Below are 25,278 nucleotides of genomic sequence, written 5' to 3' on the forward strand. Positions count from 1 at the left end.
GCGTGTATAGAAGAAAGTTTGGATATAGTTATTAGTGATGATAGCAGTACTTTAAAATGAATAGTTGAGGTATTCACTAGAGCCTATTATCAAAATTCAAATTTCTAAGGATTAGAATAAAATGCTGCTGGAGATAACATTATCTGAAAAATATAGCTATATATTTATATATATATTATAATGGACTATATTAATTCCTGCTATCTGTCACAGACCTGGTTAAATCTTATCAGTGATGAGGTTAAGCTTTCAAGTTAACAGGAAGTAAAAATTAAAATTATTGAAGAGAAAGAGGGACCTGAACAAAATGAAAAAGACTGCCTGAGGCAACCAGCCACTTGGCAGAGCCTAAGGAGCTGTTAAGCTGTATGGTCTGAGAGGTTTCCATGGGACTAGTTGTAAACATAAGAGCATTAGGAGACTTTTCAGTAAACTACCTGTCAGCAAAAAGAAGCGGGCAGTGAGAAAGGCAGTCTGCAGTAAGGCCCTGGGAAGAAGCCAGAGAGCTTCGTTTGAATTTTTGAGAAGAAAAGTCATCTAGAGTTGTTTCCACAGTGTTAAAGGAAATGGGATGGTACATATGTTCTTTGTAAATAAAGAGGATTGCACCAAATAGATGACTCATTATTGTCTCCTAACAAAAACAAAAGAGCAGGTGTTGAATGTTGGCCCAAAGTTGGGAGACCGTTCTTTACATTTATATTTCCTCTGTGTTTGTAGTATTGTGCTTATTTTTTCTCCCTATTAAAACACAAACAAAGCCCTGTAAGAAATAGGTGGATTTAGGAGGAAACAACAAAAACAAAACTTGGAAGAACTCTGCTGTGAAGGGAGAGTGAAAAGGTTTGTAATGGCAATCCGAGGGAAGTGCAAATGCAGTTTTAGTTCCTCTTCAACTTTTGTCAGAGCGGGAGCTATTTTGGTGGCACTGATTGGGCATCTTTGGCTCAGGTGACTCACCAATGATATGGGATGCATGAAGGAAACAGAAGTCAGGATTGCTTTTCCTCCAAGAGCAGGGAGGCAACTCAATGTCCAAGCCAATGAGAGATGTATAGTTCCTATCTCTCTCCCACTGCACTTCCTTTTTACCTAAAGTTCTGTTTACTTACAGTTGAATATTAATCTTTCTAAAAATATATATGTTAATTCATGGTAACAATACTTCTGATTGCTCGTAATGTCTGAAATGTTTGTTAGCTGGTCTGTAGTAGACGGCTGATGTCAGTATTACTGGTGTTCTTTCACAAAGTATATCTGCTTAAACAAACTTCCAACTGATCTTTGTAAATATATCAAATATGTAATTTTTTCAGAGTTGAGTTTATATACATTTCTGTACGTGTGCAATTGAATAGTAGTAAAGAGGGATTAATATTATGTCTCACTCTATTCCAAAATATTTGCATTTCACTTTAGTCAGCATGGGTAGTACATGCCTTCTAAAATAACTGTATTGTCCTTTGTCCTTCTTACACTTATTACTGATAATATACACAATTCTTATTTCCCTCTTTAGTGTCTTCAAAACATTTTTTTAAGGTTTCTTCTATGTTGATAGCTTCATGTTAAGGTCTGAGCTTTAATATATTTCAGTGCAAAGGGATTGCAATGATCAATGGAACTGGAAATTTGTTGTTAACTTCACCAGCTTACTTTTTCAGTGCCTGTGCTTTAATCTCTCATTAGAATCTCATCATGGCTGTGAATGTCAATATGGTTGCTATCACAAACTCTATGGGTAGCTTCTGTGCTTTTTGTAGACATTTATACATACAACATTCCTTGGTGTCGTTGCTCTGAGCAAACCGTGGCTGTACAGTCTATCTGGGCACGTTCTAGGCTTCTCTCCTTACTCTGGGAAGAAGGGGAAAAAAAAGTAGGTACGTGGTGACAAAATCAACATATATATCCATATTTCTTTAGCAACCTCTTAATACAGACACTGGAATCTTAGGCTGAAAAGAAATGTCTTTAGGACAAACCATGAGTGTACAATACCATCTACAAAAATGTAGTTATTCTTTCTCAAGGCTATAATAATATGATGTCTATCCTTCCTGGAGCTATAGTTTTTATTACTCCAACAGTTTGCAAACAATAGTTGAGAGTTAATGTAACCTCATATAAACTAAGCTCATTATATTTAATTTCAACAGATAATAATTAACATACAACCTTTGGCTTTCCTTTCATCTTCCAAGTATTGACAGAAGTCACACAAAAACATACTATGTGTGGAAAGAATGCTTTGAAATGCAAAATTTAATTAAAATTAATGTAATGTTATTTTAGGACAGTTGAATAGTAGCAAAAGTTCTATAGGGAATATGAATATTTGAACGGATCATTATTTTTATCCATGCTGTTCAATTTATGCACAAGTTATTTCTGGAAAACAGAATACAATTTGATTTTTTGGTTGGAATTTATTGGATTGAATGCAGTATTACAGGCAGTTAAATTGTAACATCAGTAAATTACTCTAGACTGCTTTACCAATCAATTAAACCACATGTAATTAACAAAAATGAAACTACAATAAACCCTGTGGGTTGAACTTTTTTGGCTTTCTGTGCTCCAAATACATTTTGACTCGCAGTTAATTAGATTTATCATATCTAAATAGCTGTAGTTTTAGTCGTTTATATTTGTACAGCCACAGTCAGAAATACTCTTGGAGGAGGCAGGCAGAGAGGCATGTCCGACTCAGAATTTTGGGTTTGGAAGACTCATGTTTTTTTTACTGGTCTTAGAGATGCCCTTGTGCAAATTGCTTCACTGCCTAGGCCATCAGTTTCCCCATCTGTACAGGTCTTCTTCATATGTTTTTCTTTACAGACACTGTTGCTATTATTTGGGGAGCCTATTCTCATGACCGTTTTGCTTTATTCTCCAATAATCCTATTTGTGCCTAAGCAATTTATTTAGGCATTGGTCCATTTAGGCAGGAAAAGTAAGTGAACTGGACACTGAACTGACTTCTTAATTGTTGTTTGGGTACATTGCTACTAATCAGAGATACAAACATGTTGTGAAGTACAGTCTGTTAGTTTAAGGTGTTATATTTATCACATATTGCAATGTATGATAAAATACTTTATGAAAATATGAAGTATCTCATGTTTCATAATCAGCTTAACTAAAACCAATCACCCATTTCTTATGGCTTTATGCTTTCTGAGTATGGTAATGATGTACAATACTGATTATACTTTTTACCTACCACAGTCATTTATGCCCTTGCAAAGTTAAGTCAAAATATTTTCAGAATACAGTGGGAGCACATTACAAAAAATGCTCTGCCAAGGTATGTGACCTAAAAGTATCAGACACACCACATTTTGGCTTAACGGTATCTGTTAGCAATATTCCTGAACTTGTCCTCTTTCCTATTCAGATGGAAAGGAAGTCTGCACTGTTAATGTTGTTAATGACTAAATCAACCATGTGTGAAATGTTCAAATTTCACCTCTGGTTAGAGCATCCTGTATATTGTAGGTTCGTGGAAAACAATGAGCATAAATCATTTCTGTAGAAAGGGAGGAAAATAGAAGCCAGAGAATTATGGACAGTAAATTTCCAGAAACATCCTTGAACAAAACCTGAACTGTTTGTAAGCACCCATAAAGGTGAAGGGAAAGAAAAAAAAAAAAAAAAAGATTAAAAGTCTGGATTTTTTTTTTCAGGAACAAACTCACATTAAAAAAAAAAAAAAGGAAAAAAAAGTTTTTCATCTAAGGTAGGCCTTGCTAGGTCCTTTTGAGAGGAGGGGAAAGCATCTCAGGTTTGTAGAGTCGGGCATCATAAACAATTTTACAAGGCTATTACATGATAGCTGTGGAGTGGGTGCAAAACTGGTCAGAAAAGCATACTTAGATATCCATTGTCAGTAAAACAAGTCATTAACTACAGGTTAATCTCAGAGATTTGTCCTAGCTCTAGAACTTGTCAGTGTTTTTATTTACGACCTGAGTTAAACAATTAGAGATTATATCTGTTAAATTTGTAGATGCTAGAAGGTAGGTCACAAGAGTGCTGTAGGCAGGATTAGTTCAAAATAATCTAAGAATTAGCGAGAATATCTGTACCAGTGGATGCAAGCTTTTTTACCCGGTAGAAGCAATCATCTTTGTGAGGAAAAAGCTGACTGTGCTACAGTTCTTCAGAACTGATCAGTGGCTTAGAAAGGTTCACAAGCTGAATGTGAGGCAACAGCAACCCAGTTGCAAAAAAAAAAAAAAAAAAAAAAGTATATCTCCTGAGTAGTAGTGTGGCCTTAACTTGACCACCAAGTCCAGTTTTGACGTTCCACTTCAAACATGTTAGAAAGTATTTGGAAAAGTTCAAAGGATAACAACTGTCTGTCTGTAATTGCACAGTGTAAAAGAACAACATGGAGAGAAGTGGTAACAACCTTGAAGGTAGGGAATGGATATGGCATTTGCCATATCTGTCATAGAGAGGACAAGAAGTGAAGTGCCTGTGTTGCAGCAATGAGCATTCAGGTGACACAATGCAAAAAAAAAAAAAAAAAAAAAAAAAAAAAGGAAAAAGTTGCATTGATAAAGGTAGTGTAGCACTGGAATTGATTGTCTTGGAGATTCTGGAGACTCCGTAATTGATAAATTTTAAGAATAAGGTAGGACAGGAAGTAGGACAGGAATTATATGGCAGATATGTCTTTGGAGAGTGGTTCATGTCTCATGGGGTCTTTTTCAACAATATAATTTTATGATTAAAAAAATCACACTGCATATTGAAGTCAGGTAAAGGCATTTTTTACATAGCAGTGGTATTTTTATTTAGTGTGCTTACTATTCAGTGATATGAAATTACAGAAGCATATATCTAATTTCATAAACAATCTATGTTGCATTCATGTAAACTCAAGTTGATGGACTATTTTTGGATTTTATGTTTTGGTACTCAGCATGGCTAATCATCTCACAGGTCCTTGAAAGAGAACAACCATGAAACATTGAAAGTGACGGCAAGTGCTGTAATAATACCTGCACTTCCTCATTAAAGACTATTTTAAAATGTAAATGAATTTGTTGTTTATACTTTCATTGCAAAACTGTCTCAAATTATGATAAAGACAAATTACCCACAAGTTCACTTGTTTTTCCATTTCAAGTGGCAGCTTTATTTCTAATAAATCTCTTATGCATAAATGCAATCTTTGATGTTATTGATGTTGCATACCATGGTTAATACTTTCCAAATTTCAAATACTGGAAAATTAGCCTCAAAACTAGCCATGCCCCTTACATTTTACACTACTTAAGTTCATATCCACGATGTCCATCCAAGTGACTGATTGAACCACCTTGTGATGTATTAATTTTTTTTATCACTTTTACTACTGTTTGTTTAGGTTTTTTGATTTGAGCTGAACTAATTGAGCTGGACCTTGCAACCCTTACATCACGTAATTTTACTGGTATCTGTGTACGAGTGGCAAGCAAAGCAAAGTAGTTTATTTGGGATTAAAATTGAAAACCCTGTACGGAGCAGAAATTGAGCAGGTTTATTGTTTGGTTGGTTGATTTTGGTTTTGTTTTGTTTTCACATACATCTTGTAATTATTCTGGTTTTGCTCCAGCTGAACCAGTTTCACCAGTCTTTACAATACACGTACACATTTTTTACAACAGCACTGCTCAGCACATGTATGGAATTGCTACCAATGGTAGGAATAAGCATCTTTGTGAGCCATTATGCTTGCATTCCTTTATCCTATGGCAGATGATTTATCTCTCTTGCAGATGGACAATATATTTCCACTGTTTTCAGAATGGCATCCTGTTTGATAACATGAAGCTAACATAATTTAAGCATATGTCCTTCCTTTATATAATTATTAATTTACATATAACCTTTGGCTTTAATTGTATCATGAATCATTGATACAAATTACATAAAATTATAGGATTTGAGCAAAAATGCTTTGAAATACAAAATCTAATTAAAATGAATATTTCATTAATTTAGGACATTTATGCTGTTGAAATAAAATATAGTGTTTGGGACATCATCAGTGTTTGAATACATGATTAGTTTTTCCATGTTGTTTGTGCCTGAAAAGTGGTTAATGTGTTAGGTAGAAAATTTGGATCAAGCGTGGTGTGATGCAAACTAAATTATTGCTTTATTAAGTTGTGTTAAATTGTTTTAACAATTGAAATGCAAACAAATAGTAAATGAATAAAATACATTTTTTATTTTTTTTGTATTTCTTACAAGGCCATTATTAATTAGAAATAATGTTATACCATAGAAGCTATTACCAAACACCTTTTTTGACAAAAGTACTTATCTACAGGCTGAAAGTCTCACTTTTAGTGGAATTAAGCAGCTTCATTTAGATTAAGCTTTTTATGGAAGATGCAAATATAGATTTATAGTATAAAGAAATAAAGTGAATTAGTTATATTACTAGCAAAATACAAACCATTCTATGATCTCAGTAGTAAATAGTTTTTTTCTAGTGGTTGTTACAGTCAAAAATTTACTCTCAATCAGTATAAAGTTCTCATTCATCACTAAGACTTACAAAGAGTTTTTATCCCTCTATTTTGCTAGCATCTCACACAGGTCAGGCTGATGCTATAAATTTCAAAAGTTTCCACCATCTTTGGAAGATCTTTCTCTAATCCAAGTACTTTACAGGATGTTACAGAATGCTACCATTTTGAGCAGTCTTTAATTTTTCATTGCATCCCAATTGCTAAGCTCTGTAAGTGCCCATTTACTGCTCAGTCCTGCAGTATTCATACAGATATTCAGATATCTAATACAGATATTCATAGTTCATTGAATTTCTCGCTCCAAGAGCAAGGGAGGTATTGCTGATTTATTTTAATTCTTTTCCTATTCTTGTTTCTTTCCATGAGCTGCAGTATCTAGCAAAATACCGGCTTTGTTTTTCTCACCATATGGATAGCCTCAGGCTACCAGTTGTCCTGCAGCACTTTCATACTATTTTCTCAGCATCCTCCAGGTGAGAAGGTAGTGTAAGTGTTTACAACATGTTTCTCTGACCAGAAGTTCTGCTTCTTCTAGGCTTAGTCTCTCAATGGGACTTGGTCCTTTGTTAGCAGTTTGGGATGCAACTAATTTCAAAAGCAGTATTTACGGGACTGCTACCAACCAGTTGAAAAGCTTGGTTGAAACTGCAGTCTATCAAAGATATGTCAATGGTACTTGTGATAAATCAGTTACATTTTATACATTTCATATGAAAAACATTGTCTTGGTTCACACATTGATGCCCATGTGGAAACTTTTCCCTATTTTACTCAGGGCAATTTTTTTTCCCCAGAGTTCATGTTAAGTGCTAGCTTTATCTATTGATCAGTGCCCTCATATTACTGTCATAACAAAATCAGATATAAAAAAAAAGATTTTTCAATCTACAGGTAATCAGGCTTCTAAATAAAGAACTAGCTATATGGGATGAGGTAGGCTATATTATGGTGAGCAGAAAGTGTACATCATTCCCTAGTTTGCCATATAAATATGTGAAATCAGAAATCAGTAATGAACAAATAAGGAATATGCTCTTTAATGCTTCTTCTAGTTGTCTGAGGAGATAGACTAAAGTTCTGAATAGATAAAATTGCTCAAAGGGAAATCCCACATAAGCTGTTAACATATTTCCTATTGATTTAGTGGTGTTAAAATTCCCTTTTAAAATTATGTGGGTTACTATAATCTAGATAGTGTTATGCCCCACCACAATATTGTGTATAAACCTTCTAGGCTTTGAAGATTAGGATAGCCAACTGCTGCAATATGGTGAAATGCGCGTGGTGGCTTCAAATTGTAGCTGTTCTGTACCTACCTCTGCTATGCTTTCCATCAGGTGGTTGTGATCGCTTTGAAGAATCCCATACAGTTTGTAGTGTGCACCTTTTCCCAAGCTCTAATCTTATTTTAAAAAGGGAAAAAAAACATATTCTACTTTTTTTTTCAGGGCAAAAAGATATTTTTATCATCTTTTATTTACAAGTGACTTGGATTTTCACACCTCAAAGTGCTATAAAATCAGCTTTTGATCTTCATACTTTCTTAAAACAATTAATCTAGTAATTAAAGGAACAAAGGGAGAAGGTAAGACAGTAAAATTGTTTATGAAAGACAGTGAATCAAATGATAACTAAATTAGAATAATGTTTTGGGTCAAAACAATTACTCTGTGACACTGCCCCCCATATTCACATAAAAGTTTGTCAAGTGGTGCTTTTGATAATAATGAACAATTTTCTGAATTTCTAGAGAGTTTCATTCACATTCTAGCTGTTAGGAATATTTAATACATCTCATTAATGTACTTGTAGAGTTTCTTCTTCAAGATAAATGTTTGTTGAATCCTAAGTGAAGGTGCCTTTGATGTTGAATGGCTGCCAGTTGTGATAACACCGAAGTAACTTGTGCAAATTCAAGTACAATCGTGTCTGGCAGCAGGTCATTGTTATGTGTGTGTGAGGCCAGCATACTTAGTATGAGGTTCTAAAGAGACTGTGTAGCTATGTACATTTGGACCCAGTGGTTAGATAAGGAAAAAATACATGTTCCTGGCATCGTAGGGAGTTTATAATCATACTTTTATTCAAAGTGGAAAGTCATTGTTTAAGGAGTGGCTTTCAGTTTTGATGTAGTTTTGTAATTAACAGGAACAAAAATACTAAAAGCAGTATTAAGAAAAACAAATTCCACATTTATTTTATTTCTGTGATACCGGTACCTAATGTCATTCTCCCAGGAGGAAAAAGCTGTGTTGCTGCCTTAATGTTCATGCTTAAAGGTATGCCCTTAATTCTATTACCTTTGTGTGAAGAAAGGGATGTGCTTTGCCAGAGCATACACAACGGCTGGAGAGCACAGACAAGCTCTTGGCACATTCACATTCTTCTGAAAGAGAAGCGCCAACCTTGAAGGTAAAAAAGGCTGAGGACAGTTGTTCTGAGTTTTGTGTGATTATTCAGTTAGACAATGGAACAGGCTAGAGGTATCTGGGGACATTTATTGCGGTGATTGTGGTGCTGCGTCAGTGACGTTTACGTCTGTACCTTATACAAGCTCAGTGTTTAGTACTTCATGGGAGATGCCTTTGGTGGCAAGTTAAGCATGGCTGGGCCTCCTCTGAAGGCTCAGGTAAAGAGTGTTCCTGAAAAACAAATGCATTGGCACAACCAAATGAAGAGCAATTGACTCCTGACAGACTGCCAAGGAGCCACAGGTGGCGCCCCTCAGGAAAGCCAGCCAGGAGCCAGGGGTGACCGCAGCCTGGGCAGGGCCCTTCACCCACCCGGCAGCAACCCCCAGCGGCTGGGCCCGGTGCGGCAGGGCTGGGTGCTGGAAGTGGGGTCTGTTAGTGGCCCCAGCAATGAGCTAGGCCCAGGGGCCACCCAGGGAGACCAGACAGGCACTAGGATGGAAACGAGGCTAAAACATGGTCCAAATCCATCCAGCAGGCCGAGGTAGGGCCTCTGAGTGCCCTCAGGGCGCTGACAGCCTGCAAGTTGTTGCTAGGATTTTATACCAAAGGAAGAGCGTAAGTTTTCAACTCTTTCTATATATATATATATATTTATTTTTTTCTTCAAAAATAACACTAGCTTTCTCTAGAAATCTTGCTTTATTTGTATCATCATGCTGTAACAACAGTTCTTTCATGTTTAACTGTAACTGAATTGCACCTAGTGTTTTGTTATGCAAATATACAAATGCACACTTTGTCTGCCCTTTATTCAGAGAGTTTCCAGAAGAAAAAAATAGCTATGGGCAAGCTATTTCATGGGAAGCCTCTTCAAGTAAGTGACAAACTTTTCCAGTTATATTCATTTTCTTCTAGTATTATTCTGACAGAAAACAAGGGGAGAAGTTTTAATAAGCATGTAATTCAACTCGTATCTTTCTTCCTTTGTCCTCCTGATTTTGATTATATACTTGTTACCTTTGATTTCCCCCGTTTTCTTTCCCTCTCACATCACATACACCAGTTTCTCCTTTATGTTACTCATTGTCATTTTTCTTTGGTTCTATTTTGCCGATACTTGAATATGCTCTTATGAAACACATCTCAGCTGTGTTGTGTTTTTTGTTTAAATTGGCACTTCTAAAAGGTTAGGCCTCTGCCTTTTGGCTGTTATACTTGAACTCAATTGTCAAAAGGATTTTTCTAGATTGACAGCTCTTTAGAGAAAACGCTGCTTTTGCCTGAGTACACTGTTGGTATATAATAATCATTACAGATTAAACTACCTCTTGAGTGTGAAAATCACCATACAAAAGGCTTAAGAGGACAGAAGGGACAGCACAACTTGGTGTAGCAAAGGAGAGAGGATGCTGCAGTGTAGTATTGATATCTTGCGCTAGGAGGGCACTTGCTCCACTTCCCAGGGCAAATGCAGGAAGGGAAGTGGGAAACTAAGGTCTATTAACCTCTCTAAATTTGTACATGAACATTTAGGGCTCTCCTCAGCCACAGGGATCAACCTAAGTGTTGAGCATGGCCACAACAAATGGTATTTCCAAGTATAATTTATGCTGTGCAGATTGGCAGGCCATGGATTGGTATCTACTCTAAGTGTGTTCATGAAAGGGAATACAAACAGGTTCCAGTAGGAGGGGACTTTACAATAATATCCATTATGTTATTTTGTAACAGGGATACAAACAACTTAAAAGCATGAGCTATCTAAAAAGGTATCAGATATCAATATAGCGCAAACATCATAAAGTATCGGCCAGTGGATCTGTAAAGGATTATACCTTTAATTCTCCAGAAATCTTTCACTTGCTGGAAGCTGTCTGAAATAGAAGGAATAACTATTCAGATCCCCAGATGGTTATTTACATTTGACATTTTTTTAAATTAAAAATATCTACAAGCAGCATTTTATTAATGCTTTTAATTTAAAAAGTTGTCTCCTCGTTATTGGTATATAAAGCAGAATGTGAAGTAATGCAGGAATTAATAAAGCAAACTAATACATGGCTTAAATAAGAAAAAACAGTTGCAGTCTCTTTACATGAATTTTAGACACAGCTAGCAAGCTAAGGTTATTTCTTTTAAGTCAATGCATATTTGGTGTAATCCACTCTCCTTTTGGAGGTGAAGGAGAATATGCAGAAAGCTGTCTTCCCATCATTTTGTTTGATGTTAGGGATAAATTTATAGTTTGTTACCTGTGTATTTTTGCCTAGTTATTTGCTTCTGCAATTTAAGCCACTTGAATGTATAAATTTATCTGCCAGTTTGTCTCAGTGACTATCCTACACATAGAAAGATTACATTTGCAAATATAAGAGGACAGCTGAGACTGGCAGGAGGCTAGCATTGCTTTCTGCAGTAGCATTCCTCTTTCTGCTAAGACGCCAAGTGCCTGAAACTTGATTTATATTCCTGAAGTTAGATCGCAGGAATTACCCTGGATTACAGAAAGTGGCATAAAAGTTATGTGATTTAAGTTTCTCACCATAACTGCTTTACTCTGTATGTCTGTCTGTATATACAGATGTGGGTATTGTTCTCAATTGTTAAAAGTACAAAATAAGCCTTTCGCACCCCCCCCCCCGAAAAAGAAAAAAAAGAAAAAAAGACACACACACAAAACAAACACAAAATGAGTGTCCTGAGGGACTGCAAAAATATCCATAACCGCTCATAAAAGTTTCAGCTTCTGCCTCAGTGGTAAGAACTACTGAAAGAGTTTGGTTCTTGTGGATATTGCCTGCCTATGTTAGGTGACATTGTAAATAGAGGACTACAATGTTCATTGTTTTACACACTCACCCTCAGAGCATTCTCTGTTCCATAAGCTTTTTTTTTTTTTTTTTTGAAAAGCGTATTAAGATCTAAAACCAGGTTGTATTCTGAATTTACTGTCAAGGTTGATTCCATTCCACCACGTTATATCCAATAAACGTGCAATAACTTAGGAAAGAGTCAGCTCCCTGTTCATATTAGATTTTAACGTTGCCATTTGTTGCTTTAACTTTATTAATACTCTTTTTATTTTTGTGTGTGTTTTTACCATTTTTTAATGAATTTTGGGAGAAGAGATACAAAACACAATTTTGTATCAGGACATAAGTTCTGTGGCAAATTCTGCCATTGTAGAATAACAATTATGCTTATCAATGTAATTTAAAAAATACATAAAATTTGGGATGTCCTCTTAAATTACGTCTATCCACAACTATAGCCATACACATCCTATCCATTTTATGTATTTGACATGATTACCAGTCTTTATAAAGTGAATTTATTTTGTTGTAGGTTATTCAAAGAAAAGAGACAGTAATGCTCACTGGCCTTGCTTTAACTTTTTTTGGGGGGTGTATCTTTGATTGAGAACTTTTATTTGGTCATGCAGAGGTTCAGAATGATTCTACAATGCACCATGGAGCCCTCCTTCTCCCCCCCCCCTTTATTTTTTTAAATAACATGGCATCTTTCAAAGAGTCCAAATGAAAGTTACTTGTGCAGCCAACATTTTAATACCTGAAGCACTATTTCATGCTGTTCTGTATTACTTTTGGCCTGTGTTTCTTCTAATTTTAACCATTAGAATGAAATCTATGGATATTTGTTACATATTTCACAACTTTCAGGGTTTTCTTTGTTTTTTGGTTGTTGTCTTTTCAGGTACTTAATATTTTATGCTTATCACTAACTGACATTTTTCTTTTAGTACAGGGAAAGAGACTTAATCTGTGTCAGATAATATTTTAGGTTGTGTCTTTTAAAAAATGAATAGTTTTAAATACAGTCTTGAAACCTTCAAAGCTTTATATCCCTGAAAACTGAAGACCTGTTTATCTTTAAAATGAGATATCAAAGGCAGCAAAGATATTCAGCCACTGTTCCCAGTGAATTTGCTTTGCAATCAGTGTCCATGTCTGTATACTCAGTTCCTCTTATCAATTGCCCACAACTGAAACCAAGTTTGTTTGACGTTTTCATAACACAGAGAATTATGTATCATACTTCTGGTCCAAAATTCATTAAAATAAATGTATAATGGCCTGGTGACTTCAGTGAGAGCTGGATTCTGTCCCGTTATCTGAACTGATGTCCCCATCACCTTTAATGTCCTCATCACCTCATCAATACCAGACATACTTTCACATACAATACAGTGATAACAACACTATAAAAACAGAACATTGACATCATTGAAAATGATCACATTATTCATTGTTAGGCAGGACACTAGCTCTTACAGTACTCTCTGTACCTTTATTATAGCTGAACAAAGTGTCATCATCTAAGTTTCACAAAATGTATCTTAACAAGCAGTGTGTGTGAATAAGAACAGTTCTATCCAACAGATGAGCACTGATATATAAATAACTCTTAAGTTTGGAGCTTGTGGGGATAAGGTTGTGGTTTTCAGGTGATTAGAAAGGCAAAAATGTTGTGTGCCCTCATTACAAAGTTAACAAAGCGTTATATTGCCACCTGGCCATCTGTTAGGATATGATGGTTGCTATTTCCAATTAGGTTGCTTTGATTTTTTCCTTCCAAACTTGTGATTCACTTTTCATATATTACACAAAAGGGCATATTTTCCAATATATTGTAGTTGAAAACTTGCTGATAAATTCTATTTGCTCGTAGCTAAATACACACTTTCACTGTTTGCTCAAGGATGGTGACAGTTACATTTTATACGTTACTCGAATTCTTATAGAGGCAGCCACCATTTCTTTTTTCTTCTCAGTGCTAGGTAAAGCAAACCTATGCAGTTATATTTTTGGGGAACTGAGCTATATTCACTCACAGCCAAGATGCTTTGCCAATTCTTTCACACACACACATGTGCATTCTCACATCTGCATCCCTCCCCAGCTGGCATATGCTGCTGTGGCTGTCTCTGTGTTGCTGTTGTTCTTTTAGTGGCCGTAGTGTATACTTAGCCAACTTTAATTTCACCAGAACAAGTCTGTAATTTATTTTTTATTAGTAGTGTCATGAACAGAAGTAATTGTCTTCTTTCTGTACAACACATTTCATGTGTTTTGAAACAGAACAACTTGTAGTACCTTTTGTTGTTAGCGACATACACAGTATAGAGATTTAAGTCCACAGTATGTCAGTTTATCCTTGGATATAATTTTATAGTCTCTGAGAAAAGCTGAGGATTAATATATCACTGTGAATCTATATTCTTGTGCTGGGAATATTGCTTTTGCTATTTGCTATGGTTTTTATGATCAAAAACATGCTTTAAATATACAAAAAGAATAAGACTCTAATTATGATTTTACTAAAGATAGACAAAATTCTCGAAGCGAAGCCAGCATTTCCTGTTACTACCCAGAAAGAAGAAATACCGCAAATGGTCTATGCGGGAATTACATTCACTTTGTTAACAAATCTGAGCTCCTTTGTTTTTTGAGGATTACACAAAGTGAACATATGTGGAATATTGCTACCAGCTTGCATTGTTTGATAAATCCAGACAGGCAGAAGAGTGCTGGTGGCAGAAAGTTGAGCATGCTGGTGTTCTGGTTAAAACAAAATCTGGAAATTCTACTCCTTTTGAGCATCAAATGCCAATGAGATTAGGACACACATTGTTGAATGAATGTGTTTCATGTGCTAAATATCAAATTTTAATATTATATGTGTTTAGAATTAATTAAAGGTTTCCACTCTATGATTTCCATAGATCTTTTGCAGTATATGCATGTAGTAGATATACTAGTAGAGAGATTTCCATTCACAGAGCCAAAAAAGTGGTCTTTTTGCACAAAACATCTGATTTATACTGAGAGTCTTTTATGTGCTGGTAGCTTGTTCCAGCTGTCTTGTAGCTTCCTGCAGCACAGTAGCGGTAGGGGTCAGGGTCTGTCAGTTCAGACCTTTGCTGTTCAGCAGACGTGAGCTGGTATCATTGCTCAGGCTGTCAGGGCCAGTCTAAACTTCATGGAGTTCCCTGTCACTCTAAATGACCAACTCTGGAATATCACTGATGAGAGGAACTATGACTACTTCAAGGAATAATATCTAATGTATGACTTCAGAGAATGTTCTCATGAATTTTATGCCTAAGGAAGTAGAGATGATGTGATCTTTCCTCTCTGTATCCTCCTAAAATTTGTAATCCATTGGCCAATGTCACACATACTGGACAAAAAAGGAGAAATCATAAAGATAAGTAAGTTCTACAGAAAAATCTGAGGCTTCCCTCATTTGAGGGAAGGACCAGACTGACAAAGAGAACTCTAGGGAATTTGATAGCCTTATGATTGAAAGAAAGTGGAGTTAGCAGACAAAATCCACAAATCTAAAGGAAACAAGGCTTCAGTAGTTCTGCTTTAATGTCATTTTTGTGTTACACTTTTTATCATCTGTCTGAGTAGCAGGATCTTAACTAGACAGTATATTGTGACTTGGTAAAATAAATATTCCTGAAGGGGGAGTGGGCAGGGGGAAGATTTTGAGTTAAAATCAGTCTTACAACGTACACTGCAATGACTTTATGCATTTATAGTGTTTTCACTTGGAGTAAGTAGAGGGGACACTGAATGGGATAGAATCATTTCTGTTTTAACTCGGGTACTTTCCATTAGTATAAACAAAGATTCTTAATCTGTTTTTAATGGAAGTACATACTAAAAGCCATATGTCATCGCATCATAATGGAGGCATTATAATCTGGTTTACTTTGGAGCTTCAAATGCTGTGAATTGGCCTTAGCCTGCATTTCCTTGGTGGTCTCCATAGTTGTTTGCTGAAAGGCATTGTCAGCATCAAAGCCTCTACAGATAGTTGAACTTGCTGCTGTGATTTCCTTGCATATATCAAGGTTCTAGGACATCCTCCTGCTTATTCATCTGGGACATCTCTTATCTTTCTGAAAGATCAGAAGAAATCTGGAATTAAATCAAATTGCTGAGTAAACTGGCATACATTTAAGGTGCAACATAAATTCATCGGATTTTATTATCCAAATACTGTCCAGTGTTTCTGTGTGATTTTCACCTGTCCTTTTTAAATAGTCATCTGATTTAACAGCTTTACATTTTCTATGAAACTATTTTTCAGTATATGGTCTATCGATTTTTTTTTCTCCCATAAAACATTATTGTGATGATTCTATGGATTCAGGAACATTCAGCTCAACTTTACCCTTGGGAATAAATTCTTGTGAGGAAATGTCCAATACTAACTTAGCTAGCTTTTTATGTCACAAGCAAAATACTGTCGGAAAAAGCACAATATTCAAATTTGTATTGTCAAATATTTGCTAAAAGAGAATAGTAACAACCTTCAGTACAAAAGTAGAGCTGAACATCAAAGGGTGCGCGTACTCTTGCATTTGTTGTTATCTGATGTCTGATGCTCCGTGTTGCTGACATCTGGAATATTTCTCAATATGTTTGTATAATGTGTTTCTCTCTCTCTTTCTCTCTGTTATTGATCATACTTTCATTTGCCATGCAGACAGATTTTTCTAAATGTTTGTAGCCTCAGATTATTGTCTCTTCCTCTCTCAGTGCAGCAATTTTACATTTGTTAAAATTTTCCTCAACAAACAGTAGAAAAGAGTCAAAAGTTCAAGGGCAGCCTGAAGACAACTACCAAATGTAACTCTTGAGGATGGATTCATTTGGATTTAAGGGAGACTGACTTTGTGTTACTGTTCTCTTTAAGATAACAGAGAGATAGTGGCACAGGTTAACAAAGGTGGGGTAAAGGATAAGGAAGCATGGTTCAGTGCAGGGGGGGCAGACAAAGAAACGGTAGCTATTCAATAAACAAATCGTATCGTTCAACTGTGTTGGAATATTGGCCTCCCTGATTCACTGAGGAATCTTTTCATTGACATCTGTGGACAGAGATTGTCCTGTCTTTCCACTGGGATCGGTGCTGTCAGAGACACCCATCAAACTCTCTGCTTTTTAACACAGAAATTGTATATATGTTAAGAAAATTGTCTCTGAAACATTGGTGGAAATTTACATTGTATTAATGTGCTCATTTAAATATAGTAGAGATACTGACCTGCCTATCCCAATTGTCTGCATCTTAGCATCTACAGTGAGGATACAGAAGAGCTGTTACAACACTTGGGGTATTACAGATTTCTGTTTGCAATTTGTTTGATTCCTGTTAGGAAGTATTCTCTGTTCTAATGAGTAGTATAATTTATTTCATATCTGCAAGTATGCAGAATAACCCAGTTTAATGAAATTTTTCAAGATTTTAGTTTGTTTCACTAGGGCTACTTTTAAGTTGCTATAAAACCTTAAGGAAGATTTTGCTTACTCAGCTGCTTACTTTTTTTTGACCCCATTGCTGAAATCTCATGGGCCAGATAATCTGCAAAAGCCCAGCAGCATAGCTATTGCAGTAATAAACACTTAGGTTCCCCAGATAGATTTTATTTTAAGTTGCTGTGACACACTCTGCTGTTGAATAAATGTTTTTATTTAAAATGTGTAATTTGTACTGAAGTCTTTTATAACAGAATCATTGAATAATCATAAGACAAGGCCCTGAACTAGCAATAGAAAGGTCAAGAGAACGTGGCCAATAATTATGTGATCACGTTGCAACTCGAGGCAGTAGGCTTTCCACGTTGCCAGTGTTTATCAGGCTTTTCTTATGCAATGGACAGAACTGCAGCTGACACAGTGTGTGTGTTAGATCTCTGTCAGGAAGCTTTAACACAGAAATGTATTCCAGTAATGTGACCTATAGCACATAGGGAGTCAAACCGAATGAGTTCAGTTTGACCATTGTTTGGTTGGAAGTGGGGACTGCAGCAGCCTTAAGAACAGATTTGAATAGCAAAGGCTCTGATTGCTAAATGATTACAATCGTTTACTGCCATAGGCTATAAAAATTAAAAGGTCTAAGTGCTTTTTTCAGACAGAGATGCAGAGACTAATTTTACATGAATGCATATCCTAACAAGATTAGCCGGCTTATTCAGGCGTATGAATTGCACTTCTGTTCTTCGTGTTAAACAAGCTTGTACCATCAGAGCCACTCGGAGCTTATCATGGCCTCAATCAGGCCTGTGCTTTCACTCTGTTTCCCCCCGCCCATCTCACTATTCTAACACCAGGTCTCTGAAGTTTTTACCTGTTTTCATGAGGACTTTTGCTATTTGTCCTTAGTTTGAATTCTTGGTTTTCTGTGCTTAGTTTCTTTGATTTTAATGTATGATTTTCTCCTAGTAACTCTCTGTATAATGCAAAATGATGTCATAGTTTTGTAACACTCTGCTGGCTAAAGAATGGCAAATATCCATTTTTAACAGCATTTTCTTTGTTTCAGTATATGCTATATTCTTACAACTTCAGTGGTGCTATTAGGATAGTCTCTTTCTACAGCAGTTATGCAAGCAACAAAGAATTCTTTTCCTGTCAAGGAATTAAAGATTGAACTCATATGTTGGCTAATCTATTGATGGTGAAACATTAAAAATATCTAGATTACTGGGAGTATGAAAAAATCAATTCTGAAATTTTTGTCTTCTAAGATCAAACTCAGTGTATTTCATTATGTTTTATGAAGCACTTTGGCTGAAAACCTGTTAAAAGCATTAATACTTTTGTCATTTTAGATGGATCAAAAATTCTATAATATATATCAATGTATTTTTAAGGAATCCAAACAGAATTTGGTGTTCTTTTTTCCTGAAAACATTTTTTGAAGATTAAGACTACATTAAATTATTAAAATATGCTGCTAAAAAGTTTATTTTAGTGATACATCAGTGCTACTGCAGCTAACAATGTATCATGGCTTCCACTGAAAACATTTATTTTCAATTTTTGCAGTTTGTATGTCACCTTTAAATTCAGGGCTAGTACATGCCATCTCACATCATCCCAGAGGAGATGGAAAGTTTGTGTTTTTAACATATCTTGAAAAATTCCATTTATTTATTTTTAATAACTTGATTATTTAAAATAATTCTAAATGAATAAGTATATGGGTAACTAGTATTTTAGTAGAATCCCTCTTTTGTCTCTTTGTGTTCTTACCAGCTTGCATATGCTTATTTCTCAGTATTATAATTGGAATAATTAGCAATAACAGTTAGGAATATGAATGTTATTATCTAGAAGCTAAGCAAGGCTTCACTGAGACAGTTGCTTTATATATATTTTAAGACAAAGTACACCTTTTTTGACACCACTTATACAGACCTGGGTGCATGGATGTATGAGTGCCTACATGGGCAGTTTTCTACTGATATAACAGTGTGCTAAACTATGCTGATTTCTCATTTCCTTACCCCCCCCCCCTTTTCATAGAAAAATAACACATACATTACATTATATTATTTAAAATTTCAAGGACTGTAGAAACAAAAAAAAGAATAACGAAATTTCGTAGCCCCAATTTCTATAAAAGTTCACGTGCGATGGTTTCTATATTGTATGTTCATAGTACAGCAATAACTTGATATGTTATTAATAATATTTATACCATATGATATAATTTTGTTTTATTAGTTTCATCTGATTACATTTAATTTTATTCCTTTGAATACAATTGGAAACCTGTTCCATTGCTCTCCTTTTCTTATTACTGTTGACACAGTTCCTCTTTTGAAACTTTAACACTTAGATCTTGTGTCCTGAAAGAAACAAAGAAAGAAACAAGCTGGCCAGATTGTACAGGAGAAAGTATTGAGGCAAATAAGTAAGGTTAAAAAGTTATACATGAGTACTGGAAACAGCATTAAAAAAATAAGGAAAAATGAGCACAATAACATTTAACAGTCAATGTTAAGTATGCCTCAGAAAAAACTACCTTAGAAGATAGTTCTCAGCTAATAACATATGCAGTTTAATTCTCTCTGTCAATTTGATCTTCAACAGTCAAGAAGTATACTGGTTTATTAGCTGCATGGTGAGGTCTTCTGTGCTATCTGTCATCTTCCACTGCTCATGAACCATGAAAAGAAGCAAATTGCAAATACAGATTTTTTAGATAACAGCCTGATAGCACATCTGAAAACAGCTCTAGAAACTGGTGAATGCAGCATCCCATCTCATTGCAGCTGCTCTGACAGGTTGAAGAGGCCAAATGCCTAAATATATTGACTATACATATTCTGACAAACGTGTTATAGCCAGCACCAGCATCCTAGAGTGTGGTGCAGTACTGCTATCACTTTGCTCCGGTGTTATTTATTAGGAAGAAGTTGATCCAGTCTGCATTTATGACAGTCTTCTAAATGATCAGTGAAGCAACCAAACCCCAAATCCAGATAAGGTAATGGGTTTTCAAATGTGGTGTCAGGGACAAAGTGATCAGAGTGATCAGAGAAATCTGTTTTTGTCTTAACTAGAATGAAGGTGGTGGTTTGTCCTTGGACTATGGGAGGGAGATTGGGTAATTCAGAGAATAGGAGACGCTGCAAACCAAGTCCAAGATGAAAAGTGCAAGGACATGGTTTAAAGACCTATACCTTTTCTTCAAATTTTTCTATATTGTTTTGATTGAGATCCTCCAAACTGCCTTGTTGAAGAGTGTATGTGCATACAAGCGAATGAAGAAACCTCTAAGGGATTCAGACTTAGCCTGGAATAGCCCACAGACACATTGCTGCTGCTTGATGCACCTGATAGTCAAAGCTTGAGTCAGTTACAGTGAATGAAGAACAGCAAGAACAGAGATACCATCTCTTATAGACTTCAGGATTGTTTTACTTTCCATCATATTGTGTACCTGCTTGCTCCCTAGCAGCATACTCACCCACTTAGGGTTTTCCAAGAGGGAAAAAAAATAATTTGAAAATATGCTCTACTTTATTCAGAGCTGGGAGTAAACAAGTTATCATGAAAGCTGGAGATGAGACAGCTGTGGTAAGAGACACATCTTATTAGTTTTGGTGTAGCCCCATGCTGACATGGGTCTACTGATTTGAGACCGAGTTGTTTTCTTTTCATGAAGCTGCACTGTACCATAAGCATATTTTTCAGAATAAAACATATCTCTGAATCTTTTGCCAGGCTTGAGCAAATGTCTTATTACAGCATTTGAAGAAAATAAGCATTTTGTTGCCTTATGTTGCCTGTTGTGACATGTTTAGGTAGTCATCTGAAAGCCAGATTATTTTCAACAAACAAATATGTTAAAAGGGTACAGAAATTTGTAGACACTTTTATGAAAGAAATATTTAATTGTGAAGATGGTCTGCTAAGGGGAGCGGTGTCCAACTATGTGGAAATAATTTTTGTTTAGCAAGACAATAGCATTTCCTAATTAACTTCTGTAAACATTGCCTTTATGTTTAGTTGTCTATCTGCTTGCTTGGTAACATAAAGGCAATTGCATTCAAAGTTCTGAATAACCAGCTGGCTGCTTTTCAAATGTACAGCCTTTGAAATTGATTCGAAGCTCCTTTGTGCAGTAAAACAAATGTAAATTGTTGATGTACTGATGACACTGCACATACTGCATTTCTGTGAAAGAGCAGAATCAATTATTTTTGCTTCTACAAAATGAATCACCAAGATGTAAACCTAAGCAGGATCTTTTCTAGCTTGAGTAGTAACGTTAGATTAGTCGGTGTTTTTCCAGCGGTGATGTTTATGATTCAGTTTTCTGTGAGCTGGTTCATCTTGTTTCTCATACATGAAATTATTTTAACAATTGAGTGATAGACTTCTAATTCACATAATTAATGTAGAACACAGTTATGTTGAAGTGTATTGCTTGTATTGAGACATGTTAGTGGATGAAGAGCTGTCTTGGATTTGGAAGCTGGAAAGCGTATTTGTGCATTCTCAGGTGGCTTGGAGTAGAAAGTGTAATTAAGCACTATTCCATGTGGCTACCTAAGACCACATTGCATGTTATCCTTACATGTAAAAAAGAGCGTGAGTTAGTCAGTAGCTTGTTAAGCTGTTGTACTTTTTATTATTCTCGTTCTGAGGCTATATGATCTGCTATCACCTAACATTTTTTTGTAGTTTTGACACTCCAAGTTATTAATAAGATAGAAAAGGAGTGAATTTTTTCCTTCGTGACGGATGTTGTTTTAGCCTTATCTCTGCCTTTTTCCTTCTCAAACCTGAGCAAGGTGATTTTGGTATGCTGTTAGATGTGGTAATTCAAGTTTTCAAACAGCAGAGCACTGCCTTGTGATGCTCATTAAGGGGAGCTACCAAAACATTTACCTAAACAGCAGCTAGCTATTTCAGCTCACATCATTTCCGTATTGCTGACCAGCAGTCTTGTGAAAAAAAAACAGTTATTAATTCAAAGATAGCTGAGGTACGTCTGTTTTACTTGGATGAGCTGTACCCTCAGTTGTTCTTTGGAAGTAATCTGTATGGATTGCATAGGTGATTTACCTATCTTCATTTCTAAAGTAAGTCTAAAGTAATCACAAGTGCTCATAAATGCTTATATGTATTACTGGGCTATATTTTTGTGCTTTTTGTTTCTTTTCTTCTTTCCTTTTTTTTTTTTTTTCTTTTTTCTGTATGTGTCCCCTTAGGCTTATAAGGAAGGAGGAACACTGAGAAAAGAACAACAGATTCCTTAAAAAAAAAAATAATCTAGTGGGCTAGTGAGTAGCACCATTTGGTACAGGCATGATATGTTTTTAGTAAGAAAGCCTCATTTTAAATAAAAGTCTCCAAAGATAACCATTTGGAAGGTTCAGAAAGCTAAAGATTAAAAAAAAAATAATACTTTAAACATCTTTAGCATAGATCTACATCTGAGTTAACTGTTAGGTACATGGCAGAATTCCTGCTGCTTCCTGGGCCTGTTCAGAGCCTTGGGAGGGTACCTGCTGCCAAAGGAGAGGTTAGGGTGTGTGAGGCAATCATTGGTAGGTTTGGTGCCAGGCACTGCTCCAGTGGCAGTAAGCTTGACTCTCTGAGGATACCTCCAGCTCTCCATCCCAACGCTGACTCATCTTTTTCTATTCATTCTTCATCTATTTTTAAAGAATAGGACAACGAGAGACTGATTTGGTGTTGACCCCTCATTCTTGGAGTGACAAAATGTAGTACTTCTTACCCTGTTCAGACTTGTCATTGAGATAATGTAGAAGATTGTTTCATTTAAATAAACTCAAATCTGTAAAGCTTTTGAACATACAACAGTATTGTATATGAAATGTGAGACATCACTTTTAAGGTACCTCCAGCTGACATAAATTAATACCACCCTACTGCCTAACATAAATGGTAATAGTATAAATTCCCTCAAAGGTACAGTATAGGAGACAGATCTCAGCTATGCCCGAATCATTGAGCTCTCAGCCAGATCACAGCTGAGTTTGCTTCAACACTAATATTTTGTGCCATATACGGGAAAGGAATAGTCTTTCTCAGTAACTGCAATCCACAGGCTTTATTAGAACTTAAACATGCAATTAAAGTTATGAATGTGCTTTGCTGAATTGGGATCACTTATAATCTTTGTACAGGGAAGAGAAATTACAAAAGAGGAGGTGAAACTGTTTTAGTTCTTTGTTCTTCAGCCGACTGAAAGGATTTGAGAGAACCTCACGGTCCTGTGCAGCTTCCTGGCTGCCAGTCAGGTGGGTAGACAAGAAAGAATTCCCCAAGTCTAAATTTCTCTCTTTGTGATAGCAAACAGGAGGACATAGAAAAGGAGGGCCCCTTTGAGAGTCCCATGGTTCCTTATGCCTTCTTTCATCTCTCATCATCATTTGATTAAACACATTCCTGTCATCTGCATCCTAAGAGAACATATATGGAGCTGAGGAGGCTGGAAGTATTATCTGTGTTAATTATCACTTTAAAAAATTGAGATCTTGACCTCACTGGACTATACCTTACTGTTTCTTTTAAGCACATAGTTGAGGAACAGTTTTTGCTTCAAAGTGTGTTTAAGGTCAACGTGGAAAGTAAGAAAGAAAGGTTAGGAGAGAGAAGTTTGTCTAGCATAAGCCTCCTGCTACTTATTTACATACCATATGCTTCCTCATGCACATTCACACAGGATGATTTTATTTGGATAGACAACTAAAACATCAAAAAAGTAACAACAGTGTTTGCACAGTGTGAGGCTCCTATTACAGCAGCTTGCCATCCACTGCTAAGTTCACTTCTCAGCTGAGCAGTCTGAATGCAATACAAAGAGAGAAATCTGGCACTTAGTTTCGTTACCACAATATTGAAAAGCACAATTCATAACCATGCTCACTTTCCTTCCTTGAAAGCAATTCAACAGCTTTTAGTATCACCTTTTAGCTTAGTGGCCTACAAAATGCACTTGTGCAAACACTCTGTCTGCTGACTGTCAGTAGTAATTTCTGAACCCAGTCTCCAACCACAACCTGATTACTTAGAAAGTCCAAAAGTGCTCAGTTTCTAACAAATCTTGGGGAAACTGGAGGAAGGAGGCCCAGATTTAAGAGAACAAAGCCAAGGCTGAGCATTGAGCTATTCTGTACCCTAACGAGGCACGCAGTTCGGGGGACATGTTAGCCAAACCATCAGCCTAACTTCAACGCCAGGCACTAAGAGGCTGCAGTACATGCCTTTTGCCCAGCTAAAGTGGTAGGGAACACAGAAGGTAGGAGAAGAAGGAAACCCGTGAGGTATTAGGGGTATAAAGTGGAGCTGAGGGTTATGTGAGGGGCTTTGTAGGGTGGGCACATAGGGTTGTTGGAAGGCCTGTGGACTTGAGGAAGGCTTGAGAGTGATGAAGAAGGTGTAAGGGATACAAGAGTACTGGAAAAAAAAATCTGTTAAGAGTGTCTTTCTTCTCCCTTGCTTCCATTTACTTGTCTGGGGACAGCCAGCAAGAGGCGCTTTTCTGTCTGTGTCTAGGAATTTACACAGTTGTTTGGTGGAACTTTGTGGTAAAGAAATAAAGGCATTTGAATCCAAAAGCCCCAACACCTTCAGATTTATGGTGTGTGTATAGCAGTGGATAATTTGATAGAGTTTCCAGATGTGCTTCATACTTCATTGAAAATACTTGAAAGCAATGGTCAGTTGATCATAAGAAACTACATGGTTTCGAACAAGGAAGAATGTTAAGAATCTTTGTGAGAGAAGAACAAAGATGTGGTTAATTAATTTTTGTTGCATGAAGAAAAACAAACTAGAGGGGTAGAATGAGGTGAAAGGGAAAGAAGGAAAGCTTCTTTAATTATGCAGTAGCATAATTAAACCATTAACAGCTTATGCCAAGGTCTAAATGGATACATGATTAATTTCATTTTCCTGAAGTAGGGCTCAGGTCTCCAAAAGATATCAAAGCAGAGCTTTTGATATCCATTATAGCTACACAAA

The 25,278-nt window shown here is 36.1% G+C and overlaps 1 protein-coding gene across 21 annotated transcripts in view; it reads left to right on the forward strand.

Annotated features, from left to right (window-relative positions):
• The window catches only part of ATRNL1 (attractin like 1), a 519,713-nt gene that overhangs the window by 306,557 nt on the left and 187,878 nt on the right, over nucleotides 1-25,278 (forward strand). The window contains exon 27 of one of the 21 annotated variants that reach the window (XM_083844114.1): nucleotides 9,763-9,801. The exons of the other annotated variants lie outside the window; for them this stretch is intronic. Within the exon in view, the coding sequence (XP_083700240.1) occupies nucleotides 9,763-9,786 (24 nt within the window). The 3' untranslated portion in view covers nucleotides 9,787-9,801. Of the gene's footprint in view, nucleotides 1-9,762; nucleotides 9,802-25,278 lie in introns of those variants that run through there. 21 annotated transcript variants of the gene reach the window in all.

Source organism: Anser anser (assembly GCF_964211835.1).
Source record: "Anser anser genome assembly, chromosome: 7".
Classification (NCBI taxonomy): Eukaryota; Metazoa; Chordata; class Aves; order Anseriformes; family Anatidae; genus Anser; species Anser anser.